At 38.5% G+C, this 20609-nt stretch overlaps 1 protein-coding gene across 3 annotated transcripts in view; it reads right to left on the reverse strand.

Moving 5' to 3' along the window:
• The window catches only part of ADAMTSL1 (ADAMTS like 1), a 474745-nt gene that overhangs the window by 412446 nt on the left and 41690 nt on the right, over window positions 1-20609 (reverse strand). Inside the window, exon 1 of one of the 3 annotated variants that reach the window (XM_052776383.1) lies at window positions 8011-8104. The exons of the other annotated variants lie outside the window; for them this stretch is intronic. Within the exon in view, the coding sequence (XP_052632343.1) occupies window positions 8011-8049 (39 nt within the window). The 5' untranslated portion in view covers window positions 8050-8104. Of the gene's footprint in view, window positions 1-8010; window positions 8105-20609 lie in introns of those variants that run through there. 3 annotated transcript variants of the gene reach the window in all.

The raw sequence follows: 20609 nt of genomic DNA on the forward strand, positions 1-20609 counted from the left end.
TCAAAGCTGCCTTCCCCAATATCATGCTCCAGTACATCAGCAAAACTGACTGTTAATCAGCAGCTCTGGTTGTAGGCTACTGATGAATACAAAACTGCTCTTTGCTTGTAGATAGTCACCAAAATCAAAAGAGGTTATTTTATTTTGTTTGTTTTGGTTTTCATATGAGCTCAGAATTACTAAATCCCCTGAGGAAAAGCAAATGGGCTTGACCATATGTTTAAGTTTACAACCAGTATCAGCCAAACTTACCAAATTTCATACAGCAAAAACATTCTTATGTCCTCACTGAAGGGTAGTTAAGACATTCGAAGGCATGAAAATTATGTGTGTATAGAGTCAACTCTGCAAGCATTCAATTAAAAATGTCAAAGAACCAGACCAATTTTAGCTAACTGAATGTTCATTTCAACTTCACAAGCATGTTATGTCACAAGTGCCTCACCAGATTTATGCCTTTTTCCCTTCTTACTCAAGAATTCTTAGGTAAAACAGTGGACAGAAACATTATCCTTTGCGTCTCTCTCTAGTGTTCAAGCCACTAGATGAGGCTTCCAGTTCAAAGGATTCAGCAATGTCTGTAGAAAACATTACCTGTATTCAACAGGTCATACTCTCCCACATTCGCACCATATTTTGAAAGATAGAAATATGAAACGGGAAAGTAGTTGGAAGCCATCGTATAAAAATTGTTCAAGGAATCCCTGCCCCAAACAGCCACAGCTGTACAACATGGATCACAGTAGCTGTTCTTCAACAATATGAGTGCGATTATGGGTATTTTACCAGTAAATCAAGAGAACAAAGTCCAAATCAGTAGCACAGTAAGAATTACAATGCTGCACAGAAATCCATTTTTGAAGACCAATATCTGATAAAAAGTCATTCCAAAGGGCTGTTTTCCCTTATTTATTCAGACTGAACAGTACCATTGATGAGATTACTTGTGGGGAAAAAAAATACCGACATGAATAAAGGTGAAGGAGTTTGGCTGTAGCTGTACCTTTAGGAGGACTTTATAATCCTCCTAATTTCTTACTTGTTGCATGTTCTAATCAAGGCATAAACATTCGTGACTCTTGAAAGTAAGCTGAACTAGAGTAAGTCAATCTCTGTTAGTGGAGAGGCTGAATCAGTCTCAGTGACAATTCATTAGACAGGTAATGCAGCATAGCTGTTTGTAACAGAGTATCCTAGACAAATATTCCATTTCCAAATATCACCTAATCCCCTAATCCTTTTTTTTTTTAATGCCACAAGCATTCAATCTTTGATTTACTCAAAAGTATTCACTGCTCTCTACTCTTCTTCTCTCTGAAATATGGAAGTCCCTTCTTGCAGATCCAATTTTTTGTGCATCATTTTCTATATTAGAGCATTTGCTGTACGAAACTGAACTAACTTCCTATTCTAAACCTGGATAATCCTATTTCAAACACTGTAAATGTTAACTGGGAGTGAAAGATGACCTTTTAATGGCAACCACTGCAACAACATTGAAAAGGAGAGCTGGTTTAAAAGTAACTTTTGAGGTCTTTATAAAAATAATAAAAAAAGTTGGGGGAAAAAAAAAGCATTCAGGTAAAATTGGACATGAACAAAGGTCACAGAAACATGGGTCAAGAGCCAAAATGCCTTGCCAAGTGTCAACAGAATTGTTACTCAGCTGGGGATAACTTTCTGTTACAAAAGGGGATTTCAAGAAAGAATTGAAGTAATCACAAGAGCAGGAAATGTTTAATGAGCAATAACCAGACAGTTGTGCTACCTCCGCATTTGTGTTAGATACCCCAAACTCATTTTTTTAGTCCAGATGTGTGGTTTGCATGTGCTTACCAGTCAAGGAATAGAATATATTCTAGGAAACTAGAATAAGCTAAGGCAAAACTCCATTTTTTTCCCCTATTCCAAACGAATACAATGTTACAGCCATTCTTGCAGAATTTTTTCTAAACTGTAATGGGATTATGGACATGCAGAGATATTTGAATTTCATTGCTCATCTCCTAGGATGGTAAGGCCATATAAGGGGATGTTTCAGTTATCTGGGTTAAACTTACAGCCTTGAAGCTCAAAACACAAAAGATGGCATCAGCCAGCCCTTCGAGCACTTCAGCACTAGACTCTCTGTCCCCTTATTGTTCTGGTGGTACAGAGAGCACTAAAAATGTGTTATAGTATCTTAACCCATCCTTGTTTGTTACAAAAGAACTTATCCTCAAAGGATTTACCCATCATATAAAATTAACATGGGGGAACTATTAATTTGTTCAACTGTGTCATTTCAACAATACCCTAGGAAATTACTTCTCTGCAGCAAACTCCAGTTCTATTGGAGCTCCCATTTCACAGATGAAAATTAGCACTGAGGAGGCTGCCTCTGCCTCCAGACTGATACAGAAACAGAAAGGAGGAAAATACACCCTTGGCTGCTGTTTTCAAAGGCCTGCTTAGGTAGAGTAGGTAGCAGACAAGACAAACTTTTCCTTCAACCTGCTCTCTTTTAAATGCACAAGTCACAGAGTCTAAAACGGGATACTGACCTCCAGAAATAAAAGCACCAGGCTACCACCACTAGAAGATTATCTCAAACACAGCCAAATCAGCAAGAAAGCTGGCTTTAGGTGCTTTCAGATTAAATCAAGTTCACGGATAAAGACCTTTTTTTTTTATCGTGATTATTACAGAAAAACAAGACGAGCTGAATGTGATTCTTGCCAAAGGCAATAATAAGGTATATTTTCTACAATGCAGTATAATACTTAAAAAAAACAACTGACAAAGCTCCTGGTCTGCTTTGCAGAGAAAACATGCTCAAAGGGAAAATAGATGCATGAGTGCAGCCTGCATGATTCAGCACCTTCCCTTTTGGGGGTTAAACTGGGAAGTCAGTTTTACATGTAGTTGCTTTTCCAGCTGTTGAAAAGCACTGTTTTGAAATATTCCTCTCTCCACCACCAAAATGTTGAGCCACTCCAAATACATTTAATAATATTTCATTTTTTCTCCCACACAAATGCTTGCTGCAGAAATTGCTTACGAAAGTCATAACAATTCTTGTTATGAAAGTCAAAGTCAGCTCAGCACAGCCACAAGATTCCCACATCAACCAGTAGTAACCTTTATACCTTATAGAAGCTAATTTCAGCCAAAGGCCACAAACCCTTAACATAAGTGTCCCTAGAGCAACACACAGCTTAACTGCTAAAGAGAGAGAAGGGCTAATAGTACAGGAAATAAGGAAAGTGGTATGATCACTCACATGCACAGAAAGGGCAGATGGAAGTAGTCTCTACATGGTAATTGTCCCTAGAGGACAAATATTACTGTATTGGTACTGATCAGGAATCACTGAGTTAATTTACCTGATTTTCTTATGCTGAATAAGAGCATTCATGAGCGAGTCTTCACCACAGATGGACAAAGAACAATATTGTAAATCTTTCAGTTAGACTTTTAGAATTGCACCAAAATTATTATTCCCCAAGAAAAGGGGTTTTTTCAATAAAAATGATATAATATGTGGTAGCATAACAGCATCACCAAACAAATCAGACCCAGTTATCATCCAAAACCTCATCTGAAATTTCTCAAAAGTAACATATTCACAAAAGACTTGTAAACCCATGGAGACTATTGAGATTGGCTTCTGATGAGTTAAGTTGTCTGCAACGAAATGAGGATCCACAGATCTGTTTCTTGAAAAGAATGTGGCAGCCAGTTCACTTTTCTCCTCATTTCTCTTTGCTTTTAAGAACGCAAAGTTTTGCATCCAGCTGCACAGTCCCAAGAACGTGGAGATCAATATAGTTATTTTCATTTTTTCTACAGTTTGCCTAGCATACAATGGAAAAGGGTATTTTGCCAGTCACTGACCATAAATGTGGTGCTTGTACATAATACCTATCTCATTTTATTTTTAAAAAGCCAAAATAAAATGGTAGAATAAAAATCGTTTTAAAAAACAAAAAAACCCCCAAAACCCAAACAAAAGCCAAAGCCCAGGAGATACTGTAACAGAAGTGCATGTGAATAGTTTGGGTTTGCCTTTCAGAACCTGGATGGAAATTAGAGTAGAGCCTGGTTCATACTCAGAACACCCACTTGACAAAAGAGATTTACAACAGCCAAACAATCCGCCTAACAGCAAGAGGCATGTTGTAAAAGAGGAGTTTGTGTTATGTGACAGCCAGGCTTTTCAGCAAAACAGCTTTTAACCAAGGCCACATGCTGGAGAGGATTCCAAAGTATCTTTTCTCTAAGAGGCTAAACAACTTTTAAAGATATTAAACCAGTTTTAATTAAAAACATTAACATGCATTTCCCAAAGTAAAATTTATTTCACTTCGGGTATATAAAAGATGAGACAAATTAAAATCACTCACCTTCCTAAATTTGTTTAATGTAATTGTAAAGCAGTACTAAGATACAACTGATGCTAAAAGAAGTCCTTAGAGCTAGTTAATACCGACATGACATCCTGCCATGCTCTCCAATGGTATTAAAACAGTGGAAACAACAAGTAGTCCTTGAGGATTTGGCCCAACAGTTCTACAGTAATACCTCCACTGAAAAGCTTCCTATTAAAATATTCTCTACCACACATCAGACGTTAACCCTGTACTTCAGTACAGTACAGCAAAGAAGTGCAATATTTCTCTTTTCTGGGCAAATGCTATAGTAACATGTAGTTGATACCTCACATCATCAGTGCCCCTGAGCTAACATACAAATGTCTGTTTACTACTGTTTACTCCCATTAGCCTTGAAAAGGTGGAGAGGAAATAGGCTTTTGCTTCTTTCATATTCTGAAAGAAAGCAATTTGCTAATTTTCCCTTAGAGGATAAATAAAGACATTCCGGGTAACACCACTGCACAAATATTACTGAAGGCAACAGCCAGGCATACAAAATCTTTATTGCTAGCGATTGAGTGTCATTGAGATTAACTCTGCAACTCAATACCTTGTAGAGATGGTGATAAGAAATGGCATTTTTTACATTGTATACAGGACATCTAACCATTTAAGATTATAGAGGCACCTGAACAATTCACTTTACAAGGACACACAAAAAAACATTTTTGGACCAGAGCAGCGGCTCCTGTTTAGTGAACTTTTAATATCAACTATTTTCAACTGCAAGGACAGATCTACAGAGAGATCAGATACAATGCCAGTGGTATGTCTCTCTACCTTTCAGTTATGCACATTTGAAGTATCAGGTTTAACTGTTCCTCTAAATTTTACTTCCATATTAATCTTTTACATTTACACTTTTAATAATTTATTTAAGGTCAGTTAAAACCACTCAGGATCCACATCGGGATCATGGCGTTTATGACAAAGAGGTGTGGGGGACAGGCATTCTTTCTACATGTATGTGAGGAAGTCTGGAAGCCTGCACAACCCAAGGAAATCAGTGTTTCTACTCAATCTTTCATGTATTCCAGAAACAGCAGCAGACACATTCTATCTTTTTTAATAGCAGTGAATAAAATTGCAAATGAATAGTCAGCACTGAAACAGCAGTGTTAAGTGGGCTCAAATGTCAGACAGAGATTTACAAGCAGGGCTGCAGCCACTGCACAAACTCCTAATCTAGGTATTTAGCTACTACAGAAGATTTCCATGGTGGAATGTGCAGGCAGGATAGGAGAGAGATTTAGAATATCAAGAGATTCAGACAGCTGAAATTATTCTGTAAAGCAGCAAGTTATCTTTCTTTCCCCTCCCTCTATTTCTGCCAAGAATGCATAAGCTTTGCTAACACTGGGATTATTCAGTTTACACTACTGTTTCCTTCAGGTTAATGTAGTGTAGAGCTTGCAAGCCACATCCTTTCAGGTAGGTTTCTTGCTACATTTAATTATATTTGACAGTAATATAGAAATGCAAAGGTGAAGCCTACTTTATATTTGGAGTAACAGAAGAGCAGGACATGGACAAAATCCATTTGAAGGAAATATTTTAAATTGTGATCCTCGAAATGAAAGGAAGAAGTAAAGAAATGCAAAATAAAAATGAAAAAAACCTTTTGATTCCAAGACAAGCAAATAATCCAAACAACTAACACATTAAATTTCAGTGCAACAGAGATTTTCAATTAAAAACCTCACATGGGACTGGCAGAGTAATTTGTTAGAAACTTAAGACTGGCAGTTACATCTGTGATTTCTCCTGCTGCAAAAATATTTATGAGATACAAACATTCTTCCCTCACTTATTCATAAAAACAAAACAACACAAATACCACAGATGTCCAGGCAAACCTGTTTGGGGTTTGCTTGTGTTGGGTTTTTTAAAAATTTATTTGTGTACAGATGAACATCTGTACAAAATTTGCTCTTTAAAAATTATGATATAGTCAACTTTTGTAAATACTAATGTTTCAGTTAAATGAGTTTTCTCCTTAGTGATTCTAGACTGTTTTTAAAAACAGGTGCTGTGCACAATCTAAGATAATCATTTTAGAATATTCATACAAGGCTCAGTCAGGCAAGACCAGTATTGCTATAGGAAATGTTTTCTGGTTATGATTATGCTAATTTAAAATTGATCCATCAGGAAAGGAGATGTTTGCCTGCAGGGTTTGGGTTTTTATTTTTTCCTCTCAATAGAAATTAATATTTTTTTCTTTTTCAGATAGAGAATTTGCACTGATTTCAGTGAAATTCCCTAGCAGTACCCTGCTTCTACCATGGCCAAAGCAGTCACTTAAGAGGGAGTATAAGAACAGAGCAAGTATGAGCCTATTTTCATCTCAGCTATGATCTCAGCTCTTTGAATCTGTGTCTTCCTACAGCTTAATTATGTACATTTTGAAGAAATATGGCCCTTTTTTTTCCTTTTAATTTAACATCTATTGCTGTAATTTGAGGATCTCCAATTATTGGATTGGAAGGGATAGTAACCAACTCTTCTCTATTCATGTGCTCTCCATTCCATTCATGACTTCATCAACTTCATCAGCCTCTCAGAGTAATGAGCAGAGATACAGCCTGCAACTCCCCACCTCCTCACCAAAAAAAAGCCCAAAATATGTTGATAGGTTCTAACAGGTTTTTTTCATTGAACAAACAGTAATTGATCATTTTGCTATATCTGCATGCCTCGTTTGACCATTATCTTATACTGCAGGACATTTCTTTCTCATTGGGAAGAACAAAACCAAAAGCTGTAACAACAAAGTCAAAATTCCTCTTCAGGCAGGTGCCAGCATCACAAACCAAACTGTGCAGATGAAATATGTGCACAAACCAAATATACACAGAATGGCCAAAAGGTATACTCCCTCAAAATCTTCCAACACAGAATGACTTAATGAACGTTTCATCCCATTTTACAATTACAGCAGCAATTTGCCACCATCCAAGGTGCCCTTCTCCTCATGAATTTTCTTCTGCATCCATAATTTAAACCACAGAAGTCCAGGTTTTGAAAGGTTTCTACCTCTCCAGATGTGTCCTTCTTACCTCTTCCTTACTCCCGCTTTCTTTCTTTTTACTCAACCCACCTTACTGCTTGTAATTATTAGAAGAAAAGACAAAAGGAGTTGAGCTTTCCTGAACTCCTCCACTTTTTCCCTCTACATGTACTTAGCTGCATGTAATTTTTTTCCCATTAGACATCAGAGGGAACACACAGGGAACGCCAGCCCTCTGTCTCAATGGAGAGCTAAGAAGTACTAGGGTGGGCACACACCTCAAGCACACAGTGCTGAGGAATTGTTAAGGGACATCTTTATGTACATCACGGCTTTCAGGGACATAAGAAGGGATAGGTCAGAGGAAGAATAGACACTGTGATGAATAAAGGCATCCACCTTTGCCAGGGGTTCCCTTTCAAATTGTGCTTTCTGACTCAGCTGAAAAAAATCAGAACGAAAACAATGAGCTAGCTCCCTGAAAATGTTTTCTACTTCACTTTAAGACTCCTCTATTTATAAAATAAAACATTATCTTCAGTTGCACTAAGGAGAAGTATGCCATGTATTTTAAGCTGCCCATACCTTTTGATCATTCTCAATCTTGAGGAAGAGGAGAGTCATGTATTTCAGATCACCTTGTATCACCACAAAAGCTTTCCTCTTTCATTATTCCACATGCCTTCCAAACCAAATCTATCAGCAGGATATGACACCACAGTTCAAGAGACATTCTTCATACAAATAGTATTCCTTAGAAAAACCTGCAAAAGCAGGCACACACAGAGAAAAATATGGGGTTGCCACAAGGCAACTGCCACTGGCTTGTGCCAGTCCTATTTATGCCTGGTGTGGAAAGGTACATATATAAAAATGCTATACACTGTTTTGAGAGAATATACTGCTAAGGTGTTAGCAATAAGCACTAGCAGATGCCTTAGACTTATTGAGAACAATCTATATGTTTGCCTGGACATGCAGAGTGGTCAGGCAGAACGAGGATGTAGAAGCATCCTCTACAAGAATACTTTGCAACTGTTGGCCAACTGAAAGCACAAGTGGCTTCCAAGCTGGGACTACAAATTGCACCACAGCATGTTCCTCACTTTGGAAAAACATAGTTACAGTAGAAGGACACAAGAAGAACATAATGCATGCAACAGGAACTCTTACAGATAATTTCCAGTGGCTTCTGCCAGTTCCAAGAAAACAGAGTTAAAGTTATGCGCTCGTATACCTAACTCTTCATTTCCTCATCAAGCATTTGCTGAACTCATTATCCTGGGAAATCACACGGTATTAACCCATAGCCTTAAACACTTTCATTTATGCGAAATTTTAGTTAAATTTGCAGTTATTAAGTGTAAATGTAAAAAAATGCACTTTTTATCAAGAATCAAATATCTTTTCAGGGCAATTTTTTGCTACATAGGGAACAAGGCATCAAGACACAAAGGGCAGATTTTCACTGGAAAGGTGGGTGCCTTATACTTGGTAGTTGTTCAAGTGAACAGTTAAGCAACATACAGTAAACTTGTTTCTTCTTTATGAAGATAAGTATTAGCATTGTTTATTTTTGCCGATTAAAGTTATTTTATACTTCCACATGCAGGAAGGCAACTTTTGGACAATGCAGTTGAAATTCTTTGAACTATCAATGGAATGAAGTGGTTTTTAAAAAACACTGTAGATTTTCATATATAAAAGAACTTCCATAAATCAGTGTTTTAAATCTCAGTCTTTCTGGACACTTAGAGGCAGAGAAGGCACAGGGACATGGCAAAACAGAAGAAATTACTCAAAACAAAGAACTTGTAAATGATTGACTATGAAATGCTGCTGTATGTTTTTTCTTTACTATTGTGTATTAACCATACATTTATGTAAGAGTCACATTATAACCAAGCATGAATAAAAGTCTCTGGTGATTTCCACGGTGCCTATATGGTCCAAAATGACCATGCCTATATAGTAATTATTATTCAGTGGTAGACCCTTTTGAGAGTAGTGTATTGCTTCACATACTGCCTTGCTCTCATTTAAAATACCTTTTCATATCAATGGTAATTTTCTCCCCTCTCATGGAATACAAATTCATTGTCATATTTTTTACATTTTTGATTGAGATAGTCATAGCTTTTTAATGAAAAGACTTATCCCATGCCTGGAAATTTCACTACTTGAGAAAAGAACCGAAGCTGATGAGTGAGCATGCCATCTTGTCCTCTAACTTATTTGGAGAAGAACACTCATCATCCAGCCACAGAGGCTGAATACTGTTTTCCATAGTGAAACAAATACTTTGCCAGCAAATACTTCTCTAGGTTCACCAAGAATTATATGCCCTCTGAGACTTTAATTCCTCTGATTTCTCTGTGCTAGAGATAGTTCAAGAAGCAGTTCCGAAAACAAGATTCTCTCACTTTGCACTATGTATTTTTGTTTAAATTAACTTGCTACCAGTCACATGAAGAAGTAGTATGTCGTTTTCTGCATTTCCATACACATATGTTTGGGCCTGCCTCAGATTTAGAGGGTTTTAATAACTGTTTTTAATATACTTTTGGAAAAAAATATAATTAACTTACACATATAGCTCAGCTTGAGAACACACAAATGTAGATCCCAGCAGGCATTTCAGCAGGATTTAGGACTAACTAGAGAAGAAAGACGGACATGCCGTCAATTGTTGATCTTAATTGTAAATGAAATAGAAACAATACCCTTACACACTATTTCATTTCTTACTTTTTTCTTAAAGAATGTGAGATCATTTGCTTAATATATTTCCTCATTAAGACATCACAATATCAGCTCATTGATTTCCATTTCTTAGGCACACTGAATAGATGATAGAACTGCTCAGACTATATTGCAAATCAATGTGAAGACTCAGTCCTGAAGTTCAAGTGCCATCACAACAGATCTAGCTCCTCTGTTTATTGGTCTAAAAGGCACGTGATTTAAACTTCACTTATTTTTTTTTTAATCCATTCCCTGCCATATGTATACTTGCAAGCAGAACATAAAATTGTGCAGAGGAATCTCTTTCTCTGTCAGTCACATACCCTATCCTACAATAATGCATTTTCCATAATGGAGTGATATAGATAGAAAAATGTGGGAAATTATATGCTCCAACAGTATCAGTTGGTAGGACATGGGAAAACAATGATGAGTTTCCCTTTCCTGAAGGAGAGGCAAGAGTGACAGTCAAGAAAAGCTCCTCCAGCTTCCTCCTTTGAGAGATCCTCCTGTAGCTGTCATAATTCTGGTATTTCTCAGTTCTTCTAAATAGTCCTGGTGACCATATCACTCTAAACGTTATCATCAAAATGACAGCAGTAAGACACAGACACAGCTGGTAGCATAGTATCAAATTCAAGTTATTTCCCCTATCATGAATGTCTTTATTTCAACTTATTATTAATTTATTTCTCCCCCCCAGTCCCAGCTCCCTCCCCCAGATGAGAAGGAATTCAAGTGAGAGTAAATGACCCATTTTAGTACATACCTTCTATCTTTCACAGAACAGAACTGGAACAAAACATTAAAATATTTGTGTGCAAAGCCATAGTGTCTTTTAGGGTATCTAAGTAGGATTGGTCAAAACCTGCCTATTGGAATTTCAAAGAAAAAGAAAAATACTTTAAAGTAAAGCTTTTCAGAACATGCTTACAATTTCTTTGGACGTTTGACTTTGGCTCAAACCAATACATTATCAGGTAAGAGTTTTCAATTTGTTTTTGCAAAAAGGTAAGAATCCAGTCTCCAGTTCTTTTTTTTATCCAGGACACGTATCTGGAATTGGCTAGCCATATTTCAGCTTAGCCATTTGTCACCATTTAACCCATTTGCTGAGATATGACTGTATCAACTTTAACATAAAAATATGTAAGAATAAATATTTCTTCTTTAACAAATTAACAGAAATTTACTACTCAGAGGACAATTTACACCAAGTAAATGTGTGGAAATCTGACTGTTGTCTTCAATGGAAGAAGTTTCAGATAAACTGCATATGTTTATGCCACATGCTGTAATGCCATCTCTAACAGCTGAGGTAAGAAATATTTTTTTCAGCCAGATTGTTCAATATCAGCAGCTCCCATCCTTCTACAGTGTTCTCCTGTATACACATGCACACACTTCCCAGAAGGGTGCCTGCAGCCCTGTCTTCTGCATAGGAAAGCCCTCCCAAGCTTATCTCTGATTGCAAGCACTGCAGAAGAGTGTCCTGGTTTCAGCTGGGATAGAGTTAATTGTCTTCCTAGTAGCTGGTACAGTGCTATGTTTTGAGTTCAGTATGAGAAGAATGTTGATAACACACTGATGTTTTCAGTTGTTGCTAAGTAATGTTTAGACTAAACTCAAGGATTTTTCAGCTTCTGATGCCCCAGCCAGCAGGAAGGCTGGAGGGGCACAAGAAGTTGGGTGGGGACACAGCCAGGGCAGCTGACCCAAACTGGCCAACAGGGTATTCCATACCATGTGATGTCACATCTAGTATATAAACTGGGGCGGGTGGGAGGGGGAGGAACACTGCTCGGGAGCTAACTGGGCGTCGCTTGGCAGGTGGTGAGCAATTGCATTGCGCATCATTTGTATATTCCAATCCTTTTATTATTACTGTTGTCATTTTATTAGTGTTATCATTATCATTATTAGTTTCTTCTTTTCTGTTCTATTAAACTGTTCTTATCTCAACCCACGAGCTTTTACTTCTTTTCCTGATTCTCTCCCCCATCCCACTGGGTGGGTGAGGGGAAGTGAGTGAGCGGCTGCATGGTGCTTAGTTGCTGGCTGGGGTTAAAACACAACAAAGAGTTAAATCCAAAAACTCATTTTCTGTAAAATTCAACAGCCGTGATCCCTACAATAGTATTATTCACTTGGCATTTATTCACACACCGTAACTATGTCCTGACAGTGATTCTACTGTTAGGCTATGAAATCTGGGCCAGCATGCTTAATTGTTTATGTGTTATACCTTGTAGACCACAGTAAGAAGACCAAGAAGAAATTTTGGTCAAAGATGAAATCACAGAAGAAAGGGGAAGAAATACTATACAATGTAGTTCTTTTCCTAATGCAAATGATATAGGAAAATGTAAAGAGAGGTCAGGTAAGTCAAGAAGAGAAGCTATGAGACAGACAAAAAAAGACTTACTTATCAATTTGTATCACACTGTTCATGGAGCTTCCCTACAAAATGAACCCCAAAACCAAATAGCACTAAAAAAACAACAACAACAACAAAAAACAAAACAAACAAACAACACAAGAAACCACCAGAACAAAAAAAAAAAAAAAACTTGGATTCTATTCCAGAATAAGTAAACTGAGCTTTGACTGTTTATTTTACAGTTAGCGAAAATAAGTCCTATATTTAGGTATGGTTGATTAATGCTGTAGCAGTTAGGTAACATTTGTGGTAAAGCAAGTGTTTAATTGCAGTTAATACATGAATAGCAATATATTGCAGTGTCAGCTGAGTTAATGATTTATACAATATTTAAGTCATGGCTCATGAGAGGGACCACAACAGACTGGAGAAATGGGCTGACAGAAACTTCACGCAATTTAACAAATGGAAGTGCGAAGTCCTGCACCTTGGGAGGAATAATCCCATGCATCAGTGTATGCCAGAGAATGACTGGCTGGAAACCAGCTTTGCAGAAAAGGACATGGAGGTCCTGGTGGACATCAAGTTAAACACAAGCCAGTGAAGTGTCCGTGTGGCGCATAAGGCAAGTAGTTTCCTAGGATGCATGAGGAGGAATGTTGCCAGCAATCAAGGGAGGCAATCCTTCCCCTCTACTCAGCACTGGTGAGGCCACACCTGGAGTACTGTGTCCAGTTCTGGGTACAAGAGAGATATGGACATACTGAAGAGAGTCCAATGATGGGCCACTGAGATCATGAAATGACTGCAGGAAAGGCTGAGGCAGCTGGGACTGCTCAGCCTGGAGAAGAAAAGGCTCATAGGGGATCTCATCAATGCATATAAATACCTGAAGGGATGCTCTTTCCCATGGGGGCCAGTGACAGGACTAGAGGCAATGGGCAAAAACTGAAACAGAAGAGGCTCTGTCTGAACATCAGGAAACACTTTTTCACTGTGAGGGTGACTGAGCACTGGCACAGGTTGCCCAAAGAGGTTGTGGAATCTTGTATTGGCTTTGTGTGGCAAGGTTTGGGGGGGGGGGGGGGGGGTTACAGGGGTGGCTTTTGTGAGAAGCTTCTGGAAGCTTCCCCTGTGTCCGACAGAGCCAATGTCAGCCAGCTCCAAGACGGACCCACCGCCAGCCAAGGCCAAGCCAATCAGCGATAGTGGTAGTGCCTCTGTGATAACATATTTGAGAAGGGAAAAAGTTGCTGAGACAGACACAGCAGCCGGAGAGAGGAGTGAGGGGGAGGGGATGCTCCAGGCACCGGGGCAGAGATTTCCCTGCAGCCCGTGGGGAAGACCATGGTGAGGCAGGCTGTCCCCCTGCACCCATGGAGGTCCATGGTGGAGCAGATATCCACCCGCAGTCCGTGGAGAACCCCACACCAGAGCAGGTGGTTTCCCGAAGGAGGCTGTGACCCCGTGGGAAGCCCGTGATAAAGCAGGTTCCTGGCAGGACCTGTGGATCTGTGGAGAGAGGAGCCCACGCTGGAGCAGGTTTTCTGGCAGGACTTGTGACCACGTGGGGGACCCACGCTGGAGCAGTGTGCTCCTTCCTGAAGGACTGCACGCCATGGAAGGGACCCATGCTGGAGCAGTTCGTGAAGAACTGCAGCCCGTGGGAAGGACGCACGTTGGAGAAGTTTGTGGAGGACTGTCTCCTGTGGGAGGGATGCCACGCTGGAGCAGGGGAAGAGTGTGATGAGTCCTATCCCTGAAGAGGATGAAGTGGCAGAAATAACGTGTGATGAACTGACCGTAAACCCCATTCCCTGTCCCCCTGAGCCACTGGGGGAGGGTAGGTAGAGAATTCAGGAGTGAAGCTGTGCCCAGGAAGAAGTGAGGGGTGGAGGGAAGGTGTTCTGAGATTTGGTTTTGTTTCTCATTACCCTACTCTGGTTGATTTGTAATAAATTGAATTAATTTTCCCCATGTTGAGTCTGTTTTGCCCGTGATGGTAATTGGTGAGTGATCTCTCCTGTCCTTATCTTGACCCATGAGCCCTTTGTTATATTTTCTCTCCCCTGTCCAGCTGAGGAGGGGGGAGTGATAGAATGGCTTTGGTGGGCACCTGGCATTCAGCCAGGGTCAACCCGCCACAAATCTCCATCCTTAGAGATATGCAAAAGCTATCTGGACATGGTCCAGAGTAACAGGCTCTAGGTGACCCTGCCTGAGCAGGCAGAGTTGGACAAGATGACCTCCTGAGGTACCTTCCAACTTCAACCATTCTGTGATTCTGTGATAAGATAATGGTTCAGCCAATTCAAAGTGGTGACATCCATACAATAACAAAGCTATGTACTCAATTCTCTGATGATAAGGTATGCCAATCTTATCCTAATACTAGGCAGCTTAAGTATGAATGTACCCATTCTGAATTGCAACTGAAAAATTCTAATTCCTTGATACAACATTTATGGATCAAGATGTTTTGAGGAAGCTGACCAAATATCAACATTTTCTGAAACAACTATCAAAGACTTTCAACTGAACCATGGAGGAAATACAAACAACATTCAGGGTGTTATTCATGTATTCATGTAGACCTATCTATTAGGCTACTCAGGCTCATCTCTTGTGAAGCATGTCACTCTGCAAAAAACATTAAGAAGTGCAAGAAAACTTAGTCCACCATAGATTTATCACTGCTATACCGGTAAAGAGGGAAAAAAAAAATCATAAAGGTATCTAATTCTCAGCATCTAAACCAATGAAAAGATTTTGAGAAATGGGCTAACAAGATAGCAGGATGAACTGATAGATCAAAATTTTTAAGATAACTTTTAAAATGCATACCTTTGCCTACTGGCACCACTGCAGGAGAAACTCTACCTTTGTTTTTCTCAATCTCTTTCAGGCACAATATAGTCTTCTGATTTTTGCTCAGAGTTGGCAGTTGGTTCCACCATTCATACTGGGTTTCTGCCGATTGGCAGCAAGGCCACCTCTGACTTTGCCGTTGGGGTTGATTTGAGAATAGCAACATTTTTTGACACCCATCTATGCTTTCACTCCCGGGACCTTTGATTAAAGCACGCTATAAAAAAAAAGTCTCAAAAAATAAATCATACGTCTTAATTTCCCTAAATGCACAAAGCAAGTTGAGCCAAGGATAAAATGACCATTCGGCCACTATCCATGTGTTCTCTTCAGCCCTTAACTTCTAATGTCAGCTTCTATAAATTCCCCTTGGCCCTTCCCTGGCTGAAGTAAAAATATCCTGCTTGCAGCACAAATTCTGCCTTTGTGCAGAAAATCCCCCTAGCAGCTTTCAGTGATGCCAAACACATCCCTTATTTAGGCTTGGAGGGGAAGAGGAGATGACAGTTGTCTCCTGGCTTGGTGTTCCTTTTTATCTTCGTCCTCAAGCTTGGTGAAACAGCAACAGTGCCAAGCTCTTGTTTCTCCACAGCTACAAACCTGACTGTCATGCTTAAGTTCAGGGAAATTCAATCTGATTGGCTTGGGGTTATTTTTGACTACCACCTCAGAGGTAATTACACAACGAAAAAGTTACACGGATATGCACGGATATACAAGGAGAGATATTTCCCAGTTCACACGAACAAAATTGTGCAGTGAACATTTGCAGGTTAGTTACTGTTACATGCTGAAAAATCTCAAATTCTTACAGCACTAGGCACTTTGTGAACATTTCTAATTTTTTAGGGTAAAGAGTTCACTGGGGAGAAGTACTGCGTATGTACAGCCGAGTCAGGAGAGCAAAGGTGCATTTAGCCACAACCCAGTAAAACACTCAAAGCTCAAACTTCACCCAGTAGATATGTGTTTTTCTTATTATACATATTCCTCCATTCCCCACCCCCTTTTTTTTAAGCATCATTTAGATCTGCTAACATACACTTTGACTTCATGCAGACCATAAGACAAGAAAGGTCCTGTCAGCTGAATTGAGAGCTCAGTATTTCAGGACAGCAGACTAGATATGACTTTTGCCACCTTTAACTGAAAAAAGACCCATGACCATAGAAGAATTTTGATATTGCAAAGAATTTATGGTACAATCCAAAGGATGTCACAATATCTGTGAAATTAATTAATGACCCCACTCCACTAGCACTGCAATTTAAATAAAATAAATAATTTTATTATTTTATTCTATCTTTGCTCGCATTTAACTGAAAATTTCCACAGGTCCAGATTCCATCCTTGCATGAGAGCTGAATTATGGTGTTCTCCAGGAAGGAACACCAGGAAAGAAAAAACTAGGAGATGAATCAGCTTCATAATTAAGCAGTTTATTCAGCAGTTTCTTTAACTTAATCTGGCACTGAGAAAGTCACCATTAATTCACTAGGCTCAACATTTTCTGGGAACTGTGTAAAACTCATCAGCAGATACTCCATCATATTTATACCAAACAGTGTAGTTAAAAGCATATAGCAACAGAAGAACAGTAGCCGCAAGCTATGATGGGCTAGAATGGCCTATGATGGGCTAGAATGGCCATTAGCTTATTAAATTTGCCATAGATCTCACCTGGCAGAATTTCAAATGCTGAACAAATGTAATTAGCTTAAGTTGTACTTGAACTGCATTGTGTATGTACAGATATACCTTACAGCTCATCATCAGTGATCTAAAGCAATAACACTATTTAATGCATGCAATCAGCATCATTCAAACTAAAGAAACACCCAAGCTTAGTATTAGCTTGAACCTCTACTGATATTTAGACTGTATCCCACAATAGTGAATGTCTGCAAGTACAAAAGCTAATGTATTTTTTAAATGCTACCTGACTTACACATATTTTACCTACCAGACAGAATAAGTTCTCCACATTCATAAGCAGTTGGAGGGATTTTGTTCTCTAGGTAGGAGAGCCTATATATGTGATTTTGTCACTATCACTGTTACTTGTTACTTGTTAATCAAGATGTTTGCACACATACATGCTCCTTTCCATTTTAAAAGTACTAGAAATACCAAAGACACCTTCCCCTGCAGAGGATGTCTTAACAGTTGTTGTGGTTTAACCCCAGCCAGCAACTAAGCACCACGCAGCTGCTCACTCACTCTCCACCCCCCCAGCAGTGGGATGGAGGAGAGAATTGGAAAAAAAAAAAGTAAAACTTGTGGGTTGAGATAAGAACAGTTTAACAGAACAGAAAGGAAGAAACTAATAATGATAATAATAACAATAATAAAATTACAATAATAGTAAAAGAATTGGAATATACAAAACAAGTGATGTGCAATGCAATTGCTCACCACTCGCTGACCAATGCCCAGTTAGTTCCCGAGCAGCGATCCACCCACCCCATCCAACTGCCTCCAGTTTCTATACTGGGCATGATGTCACATGGTATGGAATACCCCTTTGGCCAGTTTGGGTCAGCTGTCCTGGCTGTGTCCCCTCCCAACTTCTTGTGCCCCTCCAGCCTTCTTGCTGGCTGGGCATCAGAAGCTGAAAAATCCTTGACTTAGTATAAACACTGCTCAGCAACAACTGAAAACATCAGTGTGTTATCAACATTATTCTCATACTGAACCCAAAACATAGCACTATACCAGCTACTAGGAAGAAAATTAACTTTATCCCAGCCAAAACCAGGATAACAGTTTAAAGGTGTTTGTTGTAATATCATACATTTAGAGCACTGATGAGACCACTTAACTCATTTTTGGCATCTGTACTTCAAAATAGTTATGGAAAGTTTGAAAAAATTCTGAGCGAATTACAAAAATAATGTGAAGAATTAAGGAAATGTTTTGCCTCATGACAAATGCTTTCAGGAACTTAGTTTAATAAGTGAAATCAAAATATACTGTTTAAATTCACTTATAAATGTCTGCCAAAGTTTCAACAGTAGGTAGCTCTCTAAACTGACAAACAAAGTCATAACAATATCTAATACCCATAAACAGAAGCCTGGCCACTGTGGACTGGAAATTACCAGAGAATATTCGTTATTATTTCATAAATCTAATTTATTATTATAATTTATTACCTAAATATGTAACATAGTGAATAATTTTTAAAAATAAGATTGAGGTTATCACTTTTCATTAGTATAACCTCAAAAATTTTAATTTTTATTTTGTTACATTTTTTTAAGTAACTGACGTTTCAAACCAAAAGGCTGTTGTAAAACAGAACAATCACATTTATTCTGAAAATTTTGAAATATGCTTAAACTTGATCAAAAATTTATAGAAACTGAGTTTTTCTTGTTTCAGTTTTGATGAATCTACATTTTCTCACGAGAAAAAAAAGCACACCATATATACTGTTCAAAAATTCCCAAACACTTATAACCACGACAACTCAAAATGAGAAAATGTGGTGTTTTCTGGTGATGAGCATCTGAAAAAAACATTCAGAAGCAAAGGTTTTCTTTGCTGCAAACCAGGCAGAAACAAGATGAAAGCATCAGCTCAGCAAAGACTCCCCTGGCTGGGCAACACCACTGAACTCTATGGTACCTACAATATGGAAGAAAATTCTCCATTGACAGAAACATTGGTGCATACTCAAGCATGCTTTATACCAATATAAACTCATGGCTGCACTCCAGAGGAGTGCTCCATGGGAGCATAACTGTGAGTAACTCTGAATGACAGGCTTCTGTAGTGTTTTATCCAAATGTGTTAGAAATCTGTTACAGCAGTCTGGTTTTATCTCTCACAATTGCTACAGAATTGATGGAAAAAGAAGAATAAGTGCCTGATGAGAAGGAATTGCCTTGGATGACCTATACGTTTAACAGCAAGAGGTAACTCGCTGTGCCTCCACCTGAAGAAAGCATTGTTCCATGGATTAACGGTCAGTCATTAAAGCTTTAGTCTAGCTAACCAAGTTGGAATAGCCATAAAGTTTTCAGAAAGACTTAAACACAGTCTCTAGATGTCAATCAGACATTCTGGGTATTCTACCTCAATTTCTATTTCATTCAAAAAACTCTCAACAATATCATATCTTTCTTACGACTGCTGTCCACCTTTCCTAGGAAACGTAGCAGAGATCTGCCCACACATTTTACACATAGAAAGGTCTGTAATGCTTCACACAAAAGTCAATGTTAGCAGAAGCATCCTGTTTAATTTCCAATGTAGATAGATGCAACAAACCAGATCTCAGTATCGGTCACCCCAAGTCTTGCAAAATTACATTCCAGGTCTCCAGGAGTGATGATGTAAAATTATTATGAGATTTTTTTTTTACTTGCTCACCTTCATTGAAATCACTGGAATTCATATATTCAATATTTTCTCCATAATCAGTACAACTGGAAACTGCTTTTTTCCAAGGGGAAGGTGAGAATCTCACATTCTCACACTTCCACAAGGGGGAGCTTAAAAAAAAAAAAAAAAAAGGGAAAAGAACATCACCAAATCCCAAGAGAATTGTGACAAAAATCATAACTGACAATACTGCTGTATTTTCAGGAAGAAAGATTACCTCCTTATTGTTTGCAGTACCATGACTACATACTGTTAAACAGATATCGCTATCCACAGAGCAGATAGATGCTGTTTTTCTTATATAAAAAGCAGAAGAAAAATTTCAAAGCTTTGAATGTTTGCATCTATCCTGCCCTTGAGGTCATTAAAGGAATATACCCATATAAACTAAAAACAAACCAAAATTCACATAGCTTCAGACAGAGAATTATCAGAGATATTTTCTAAGATATTCCGTTACAATGCCATAAATAATAATAAATCTTTTCACTAATGCTGCATTATCACTAGCAGATGATGTAATCATTAATTCTTCCTTCCTCTCCAAATGCCTTGCATTGAAGTCATTATAATTTTTTTAAACCATAACCTCATTTTATTTTCCTTCCTGGGGGGACTGCATGGAGACTACCAGTGATCCATCTATCCCATGTGACACAAACTACATAAAACAAACATTAGAATTATGCTATCAAGCTTCAAGAGTCAGAGATGTACCAAAGCTAAGACTCCTACAATCTTAATTATGCTTCCTAATATACACATATTCATATATAAAAGACCACACTACAGTCGTTAGCTT

Source organism: Harpia harpyja, chromosome Z, assembly GCF_026419915.1.
Source record: "Harpia harpyja isolate bHarHar1 chromosome Z, bHarHar1 primary haplotype, whole genome shotgun sequence".
In the NCBI taxonomy this organism is placed as follows: Eukaryota; Metazoa; Chordata; class Aves; order Accipitriformes; family Accipitridae; genus Harpia; species Harpia harpyja.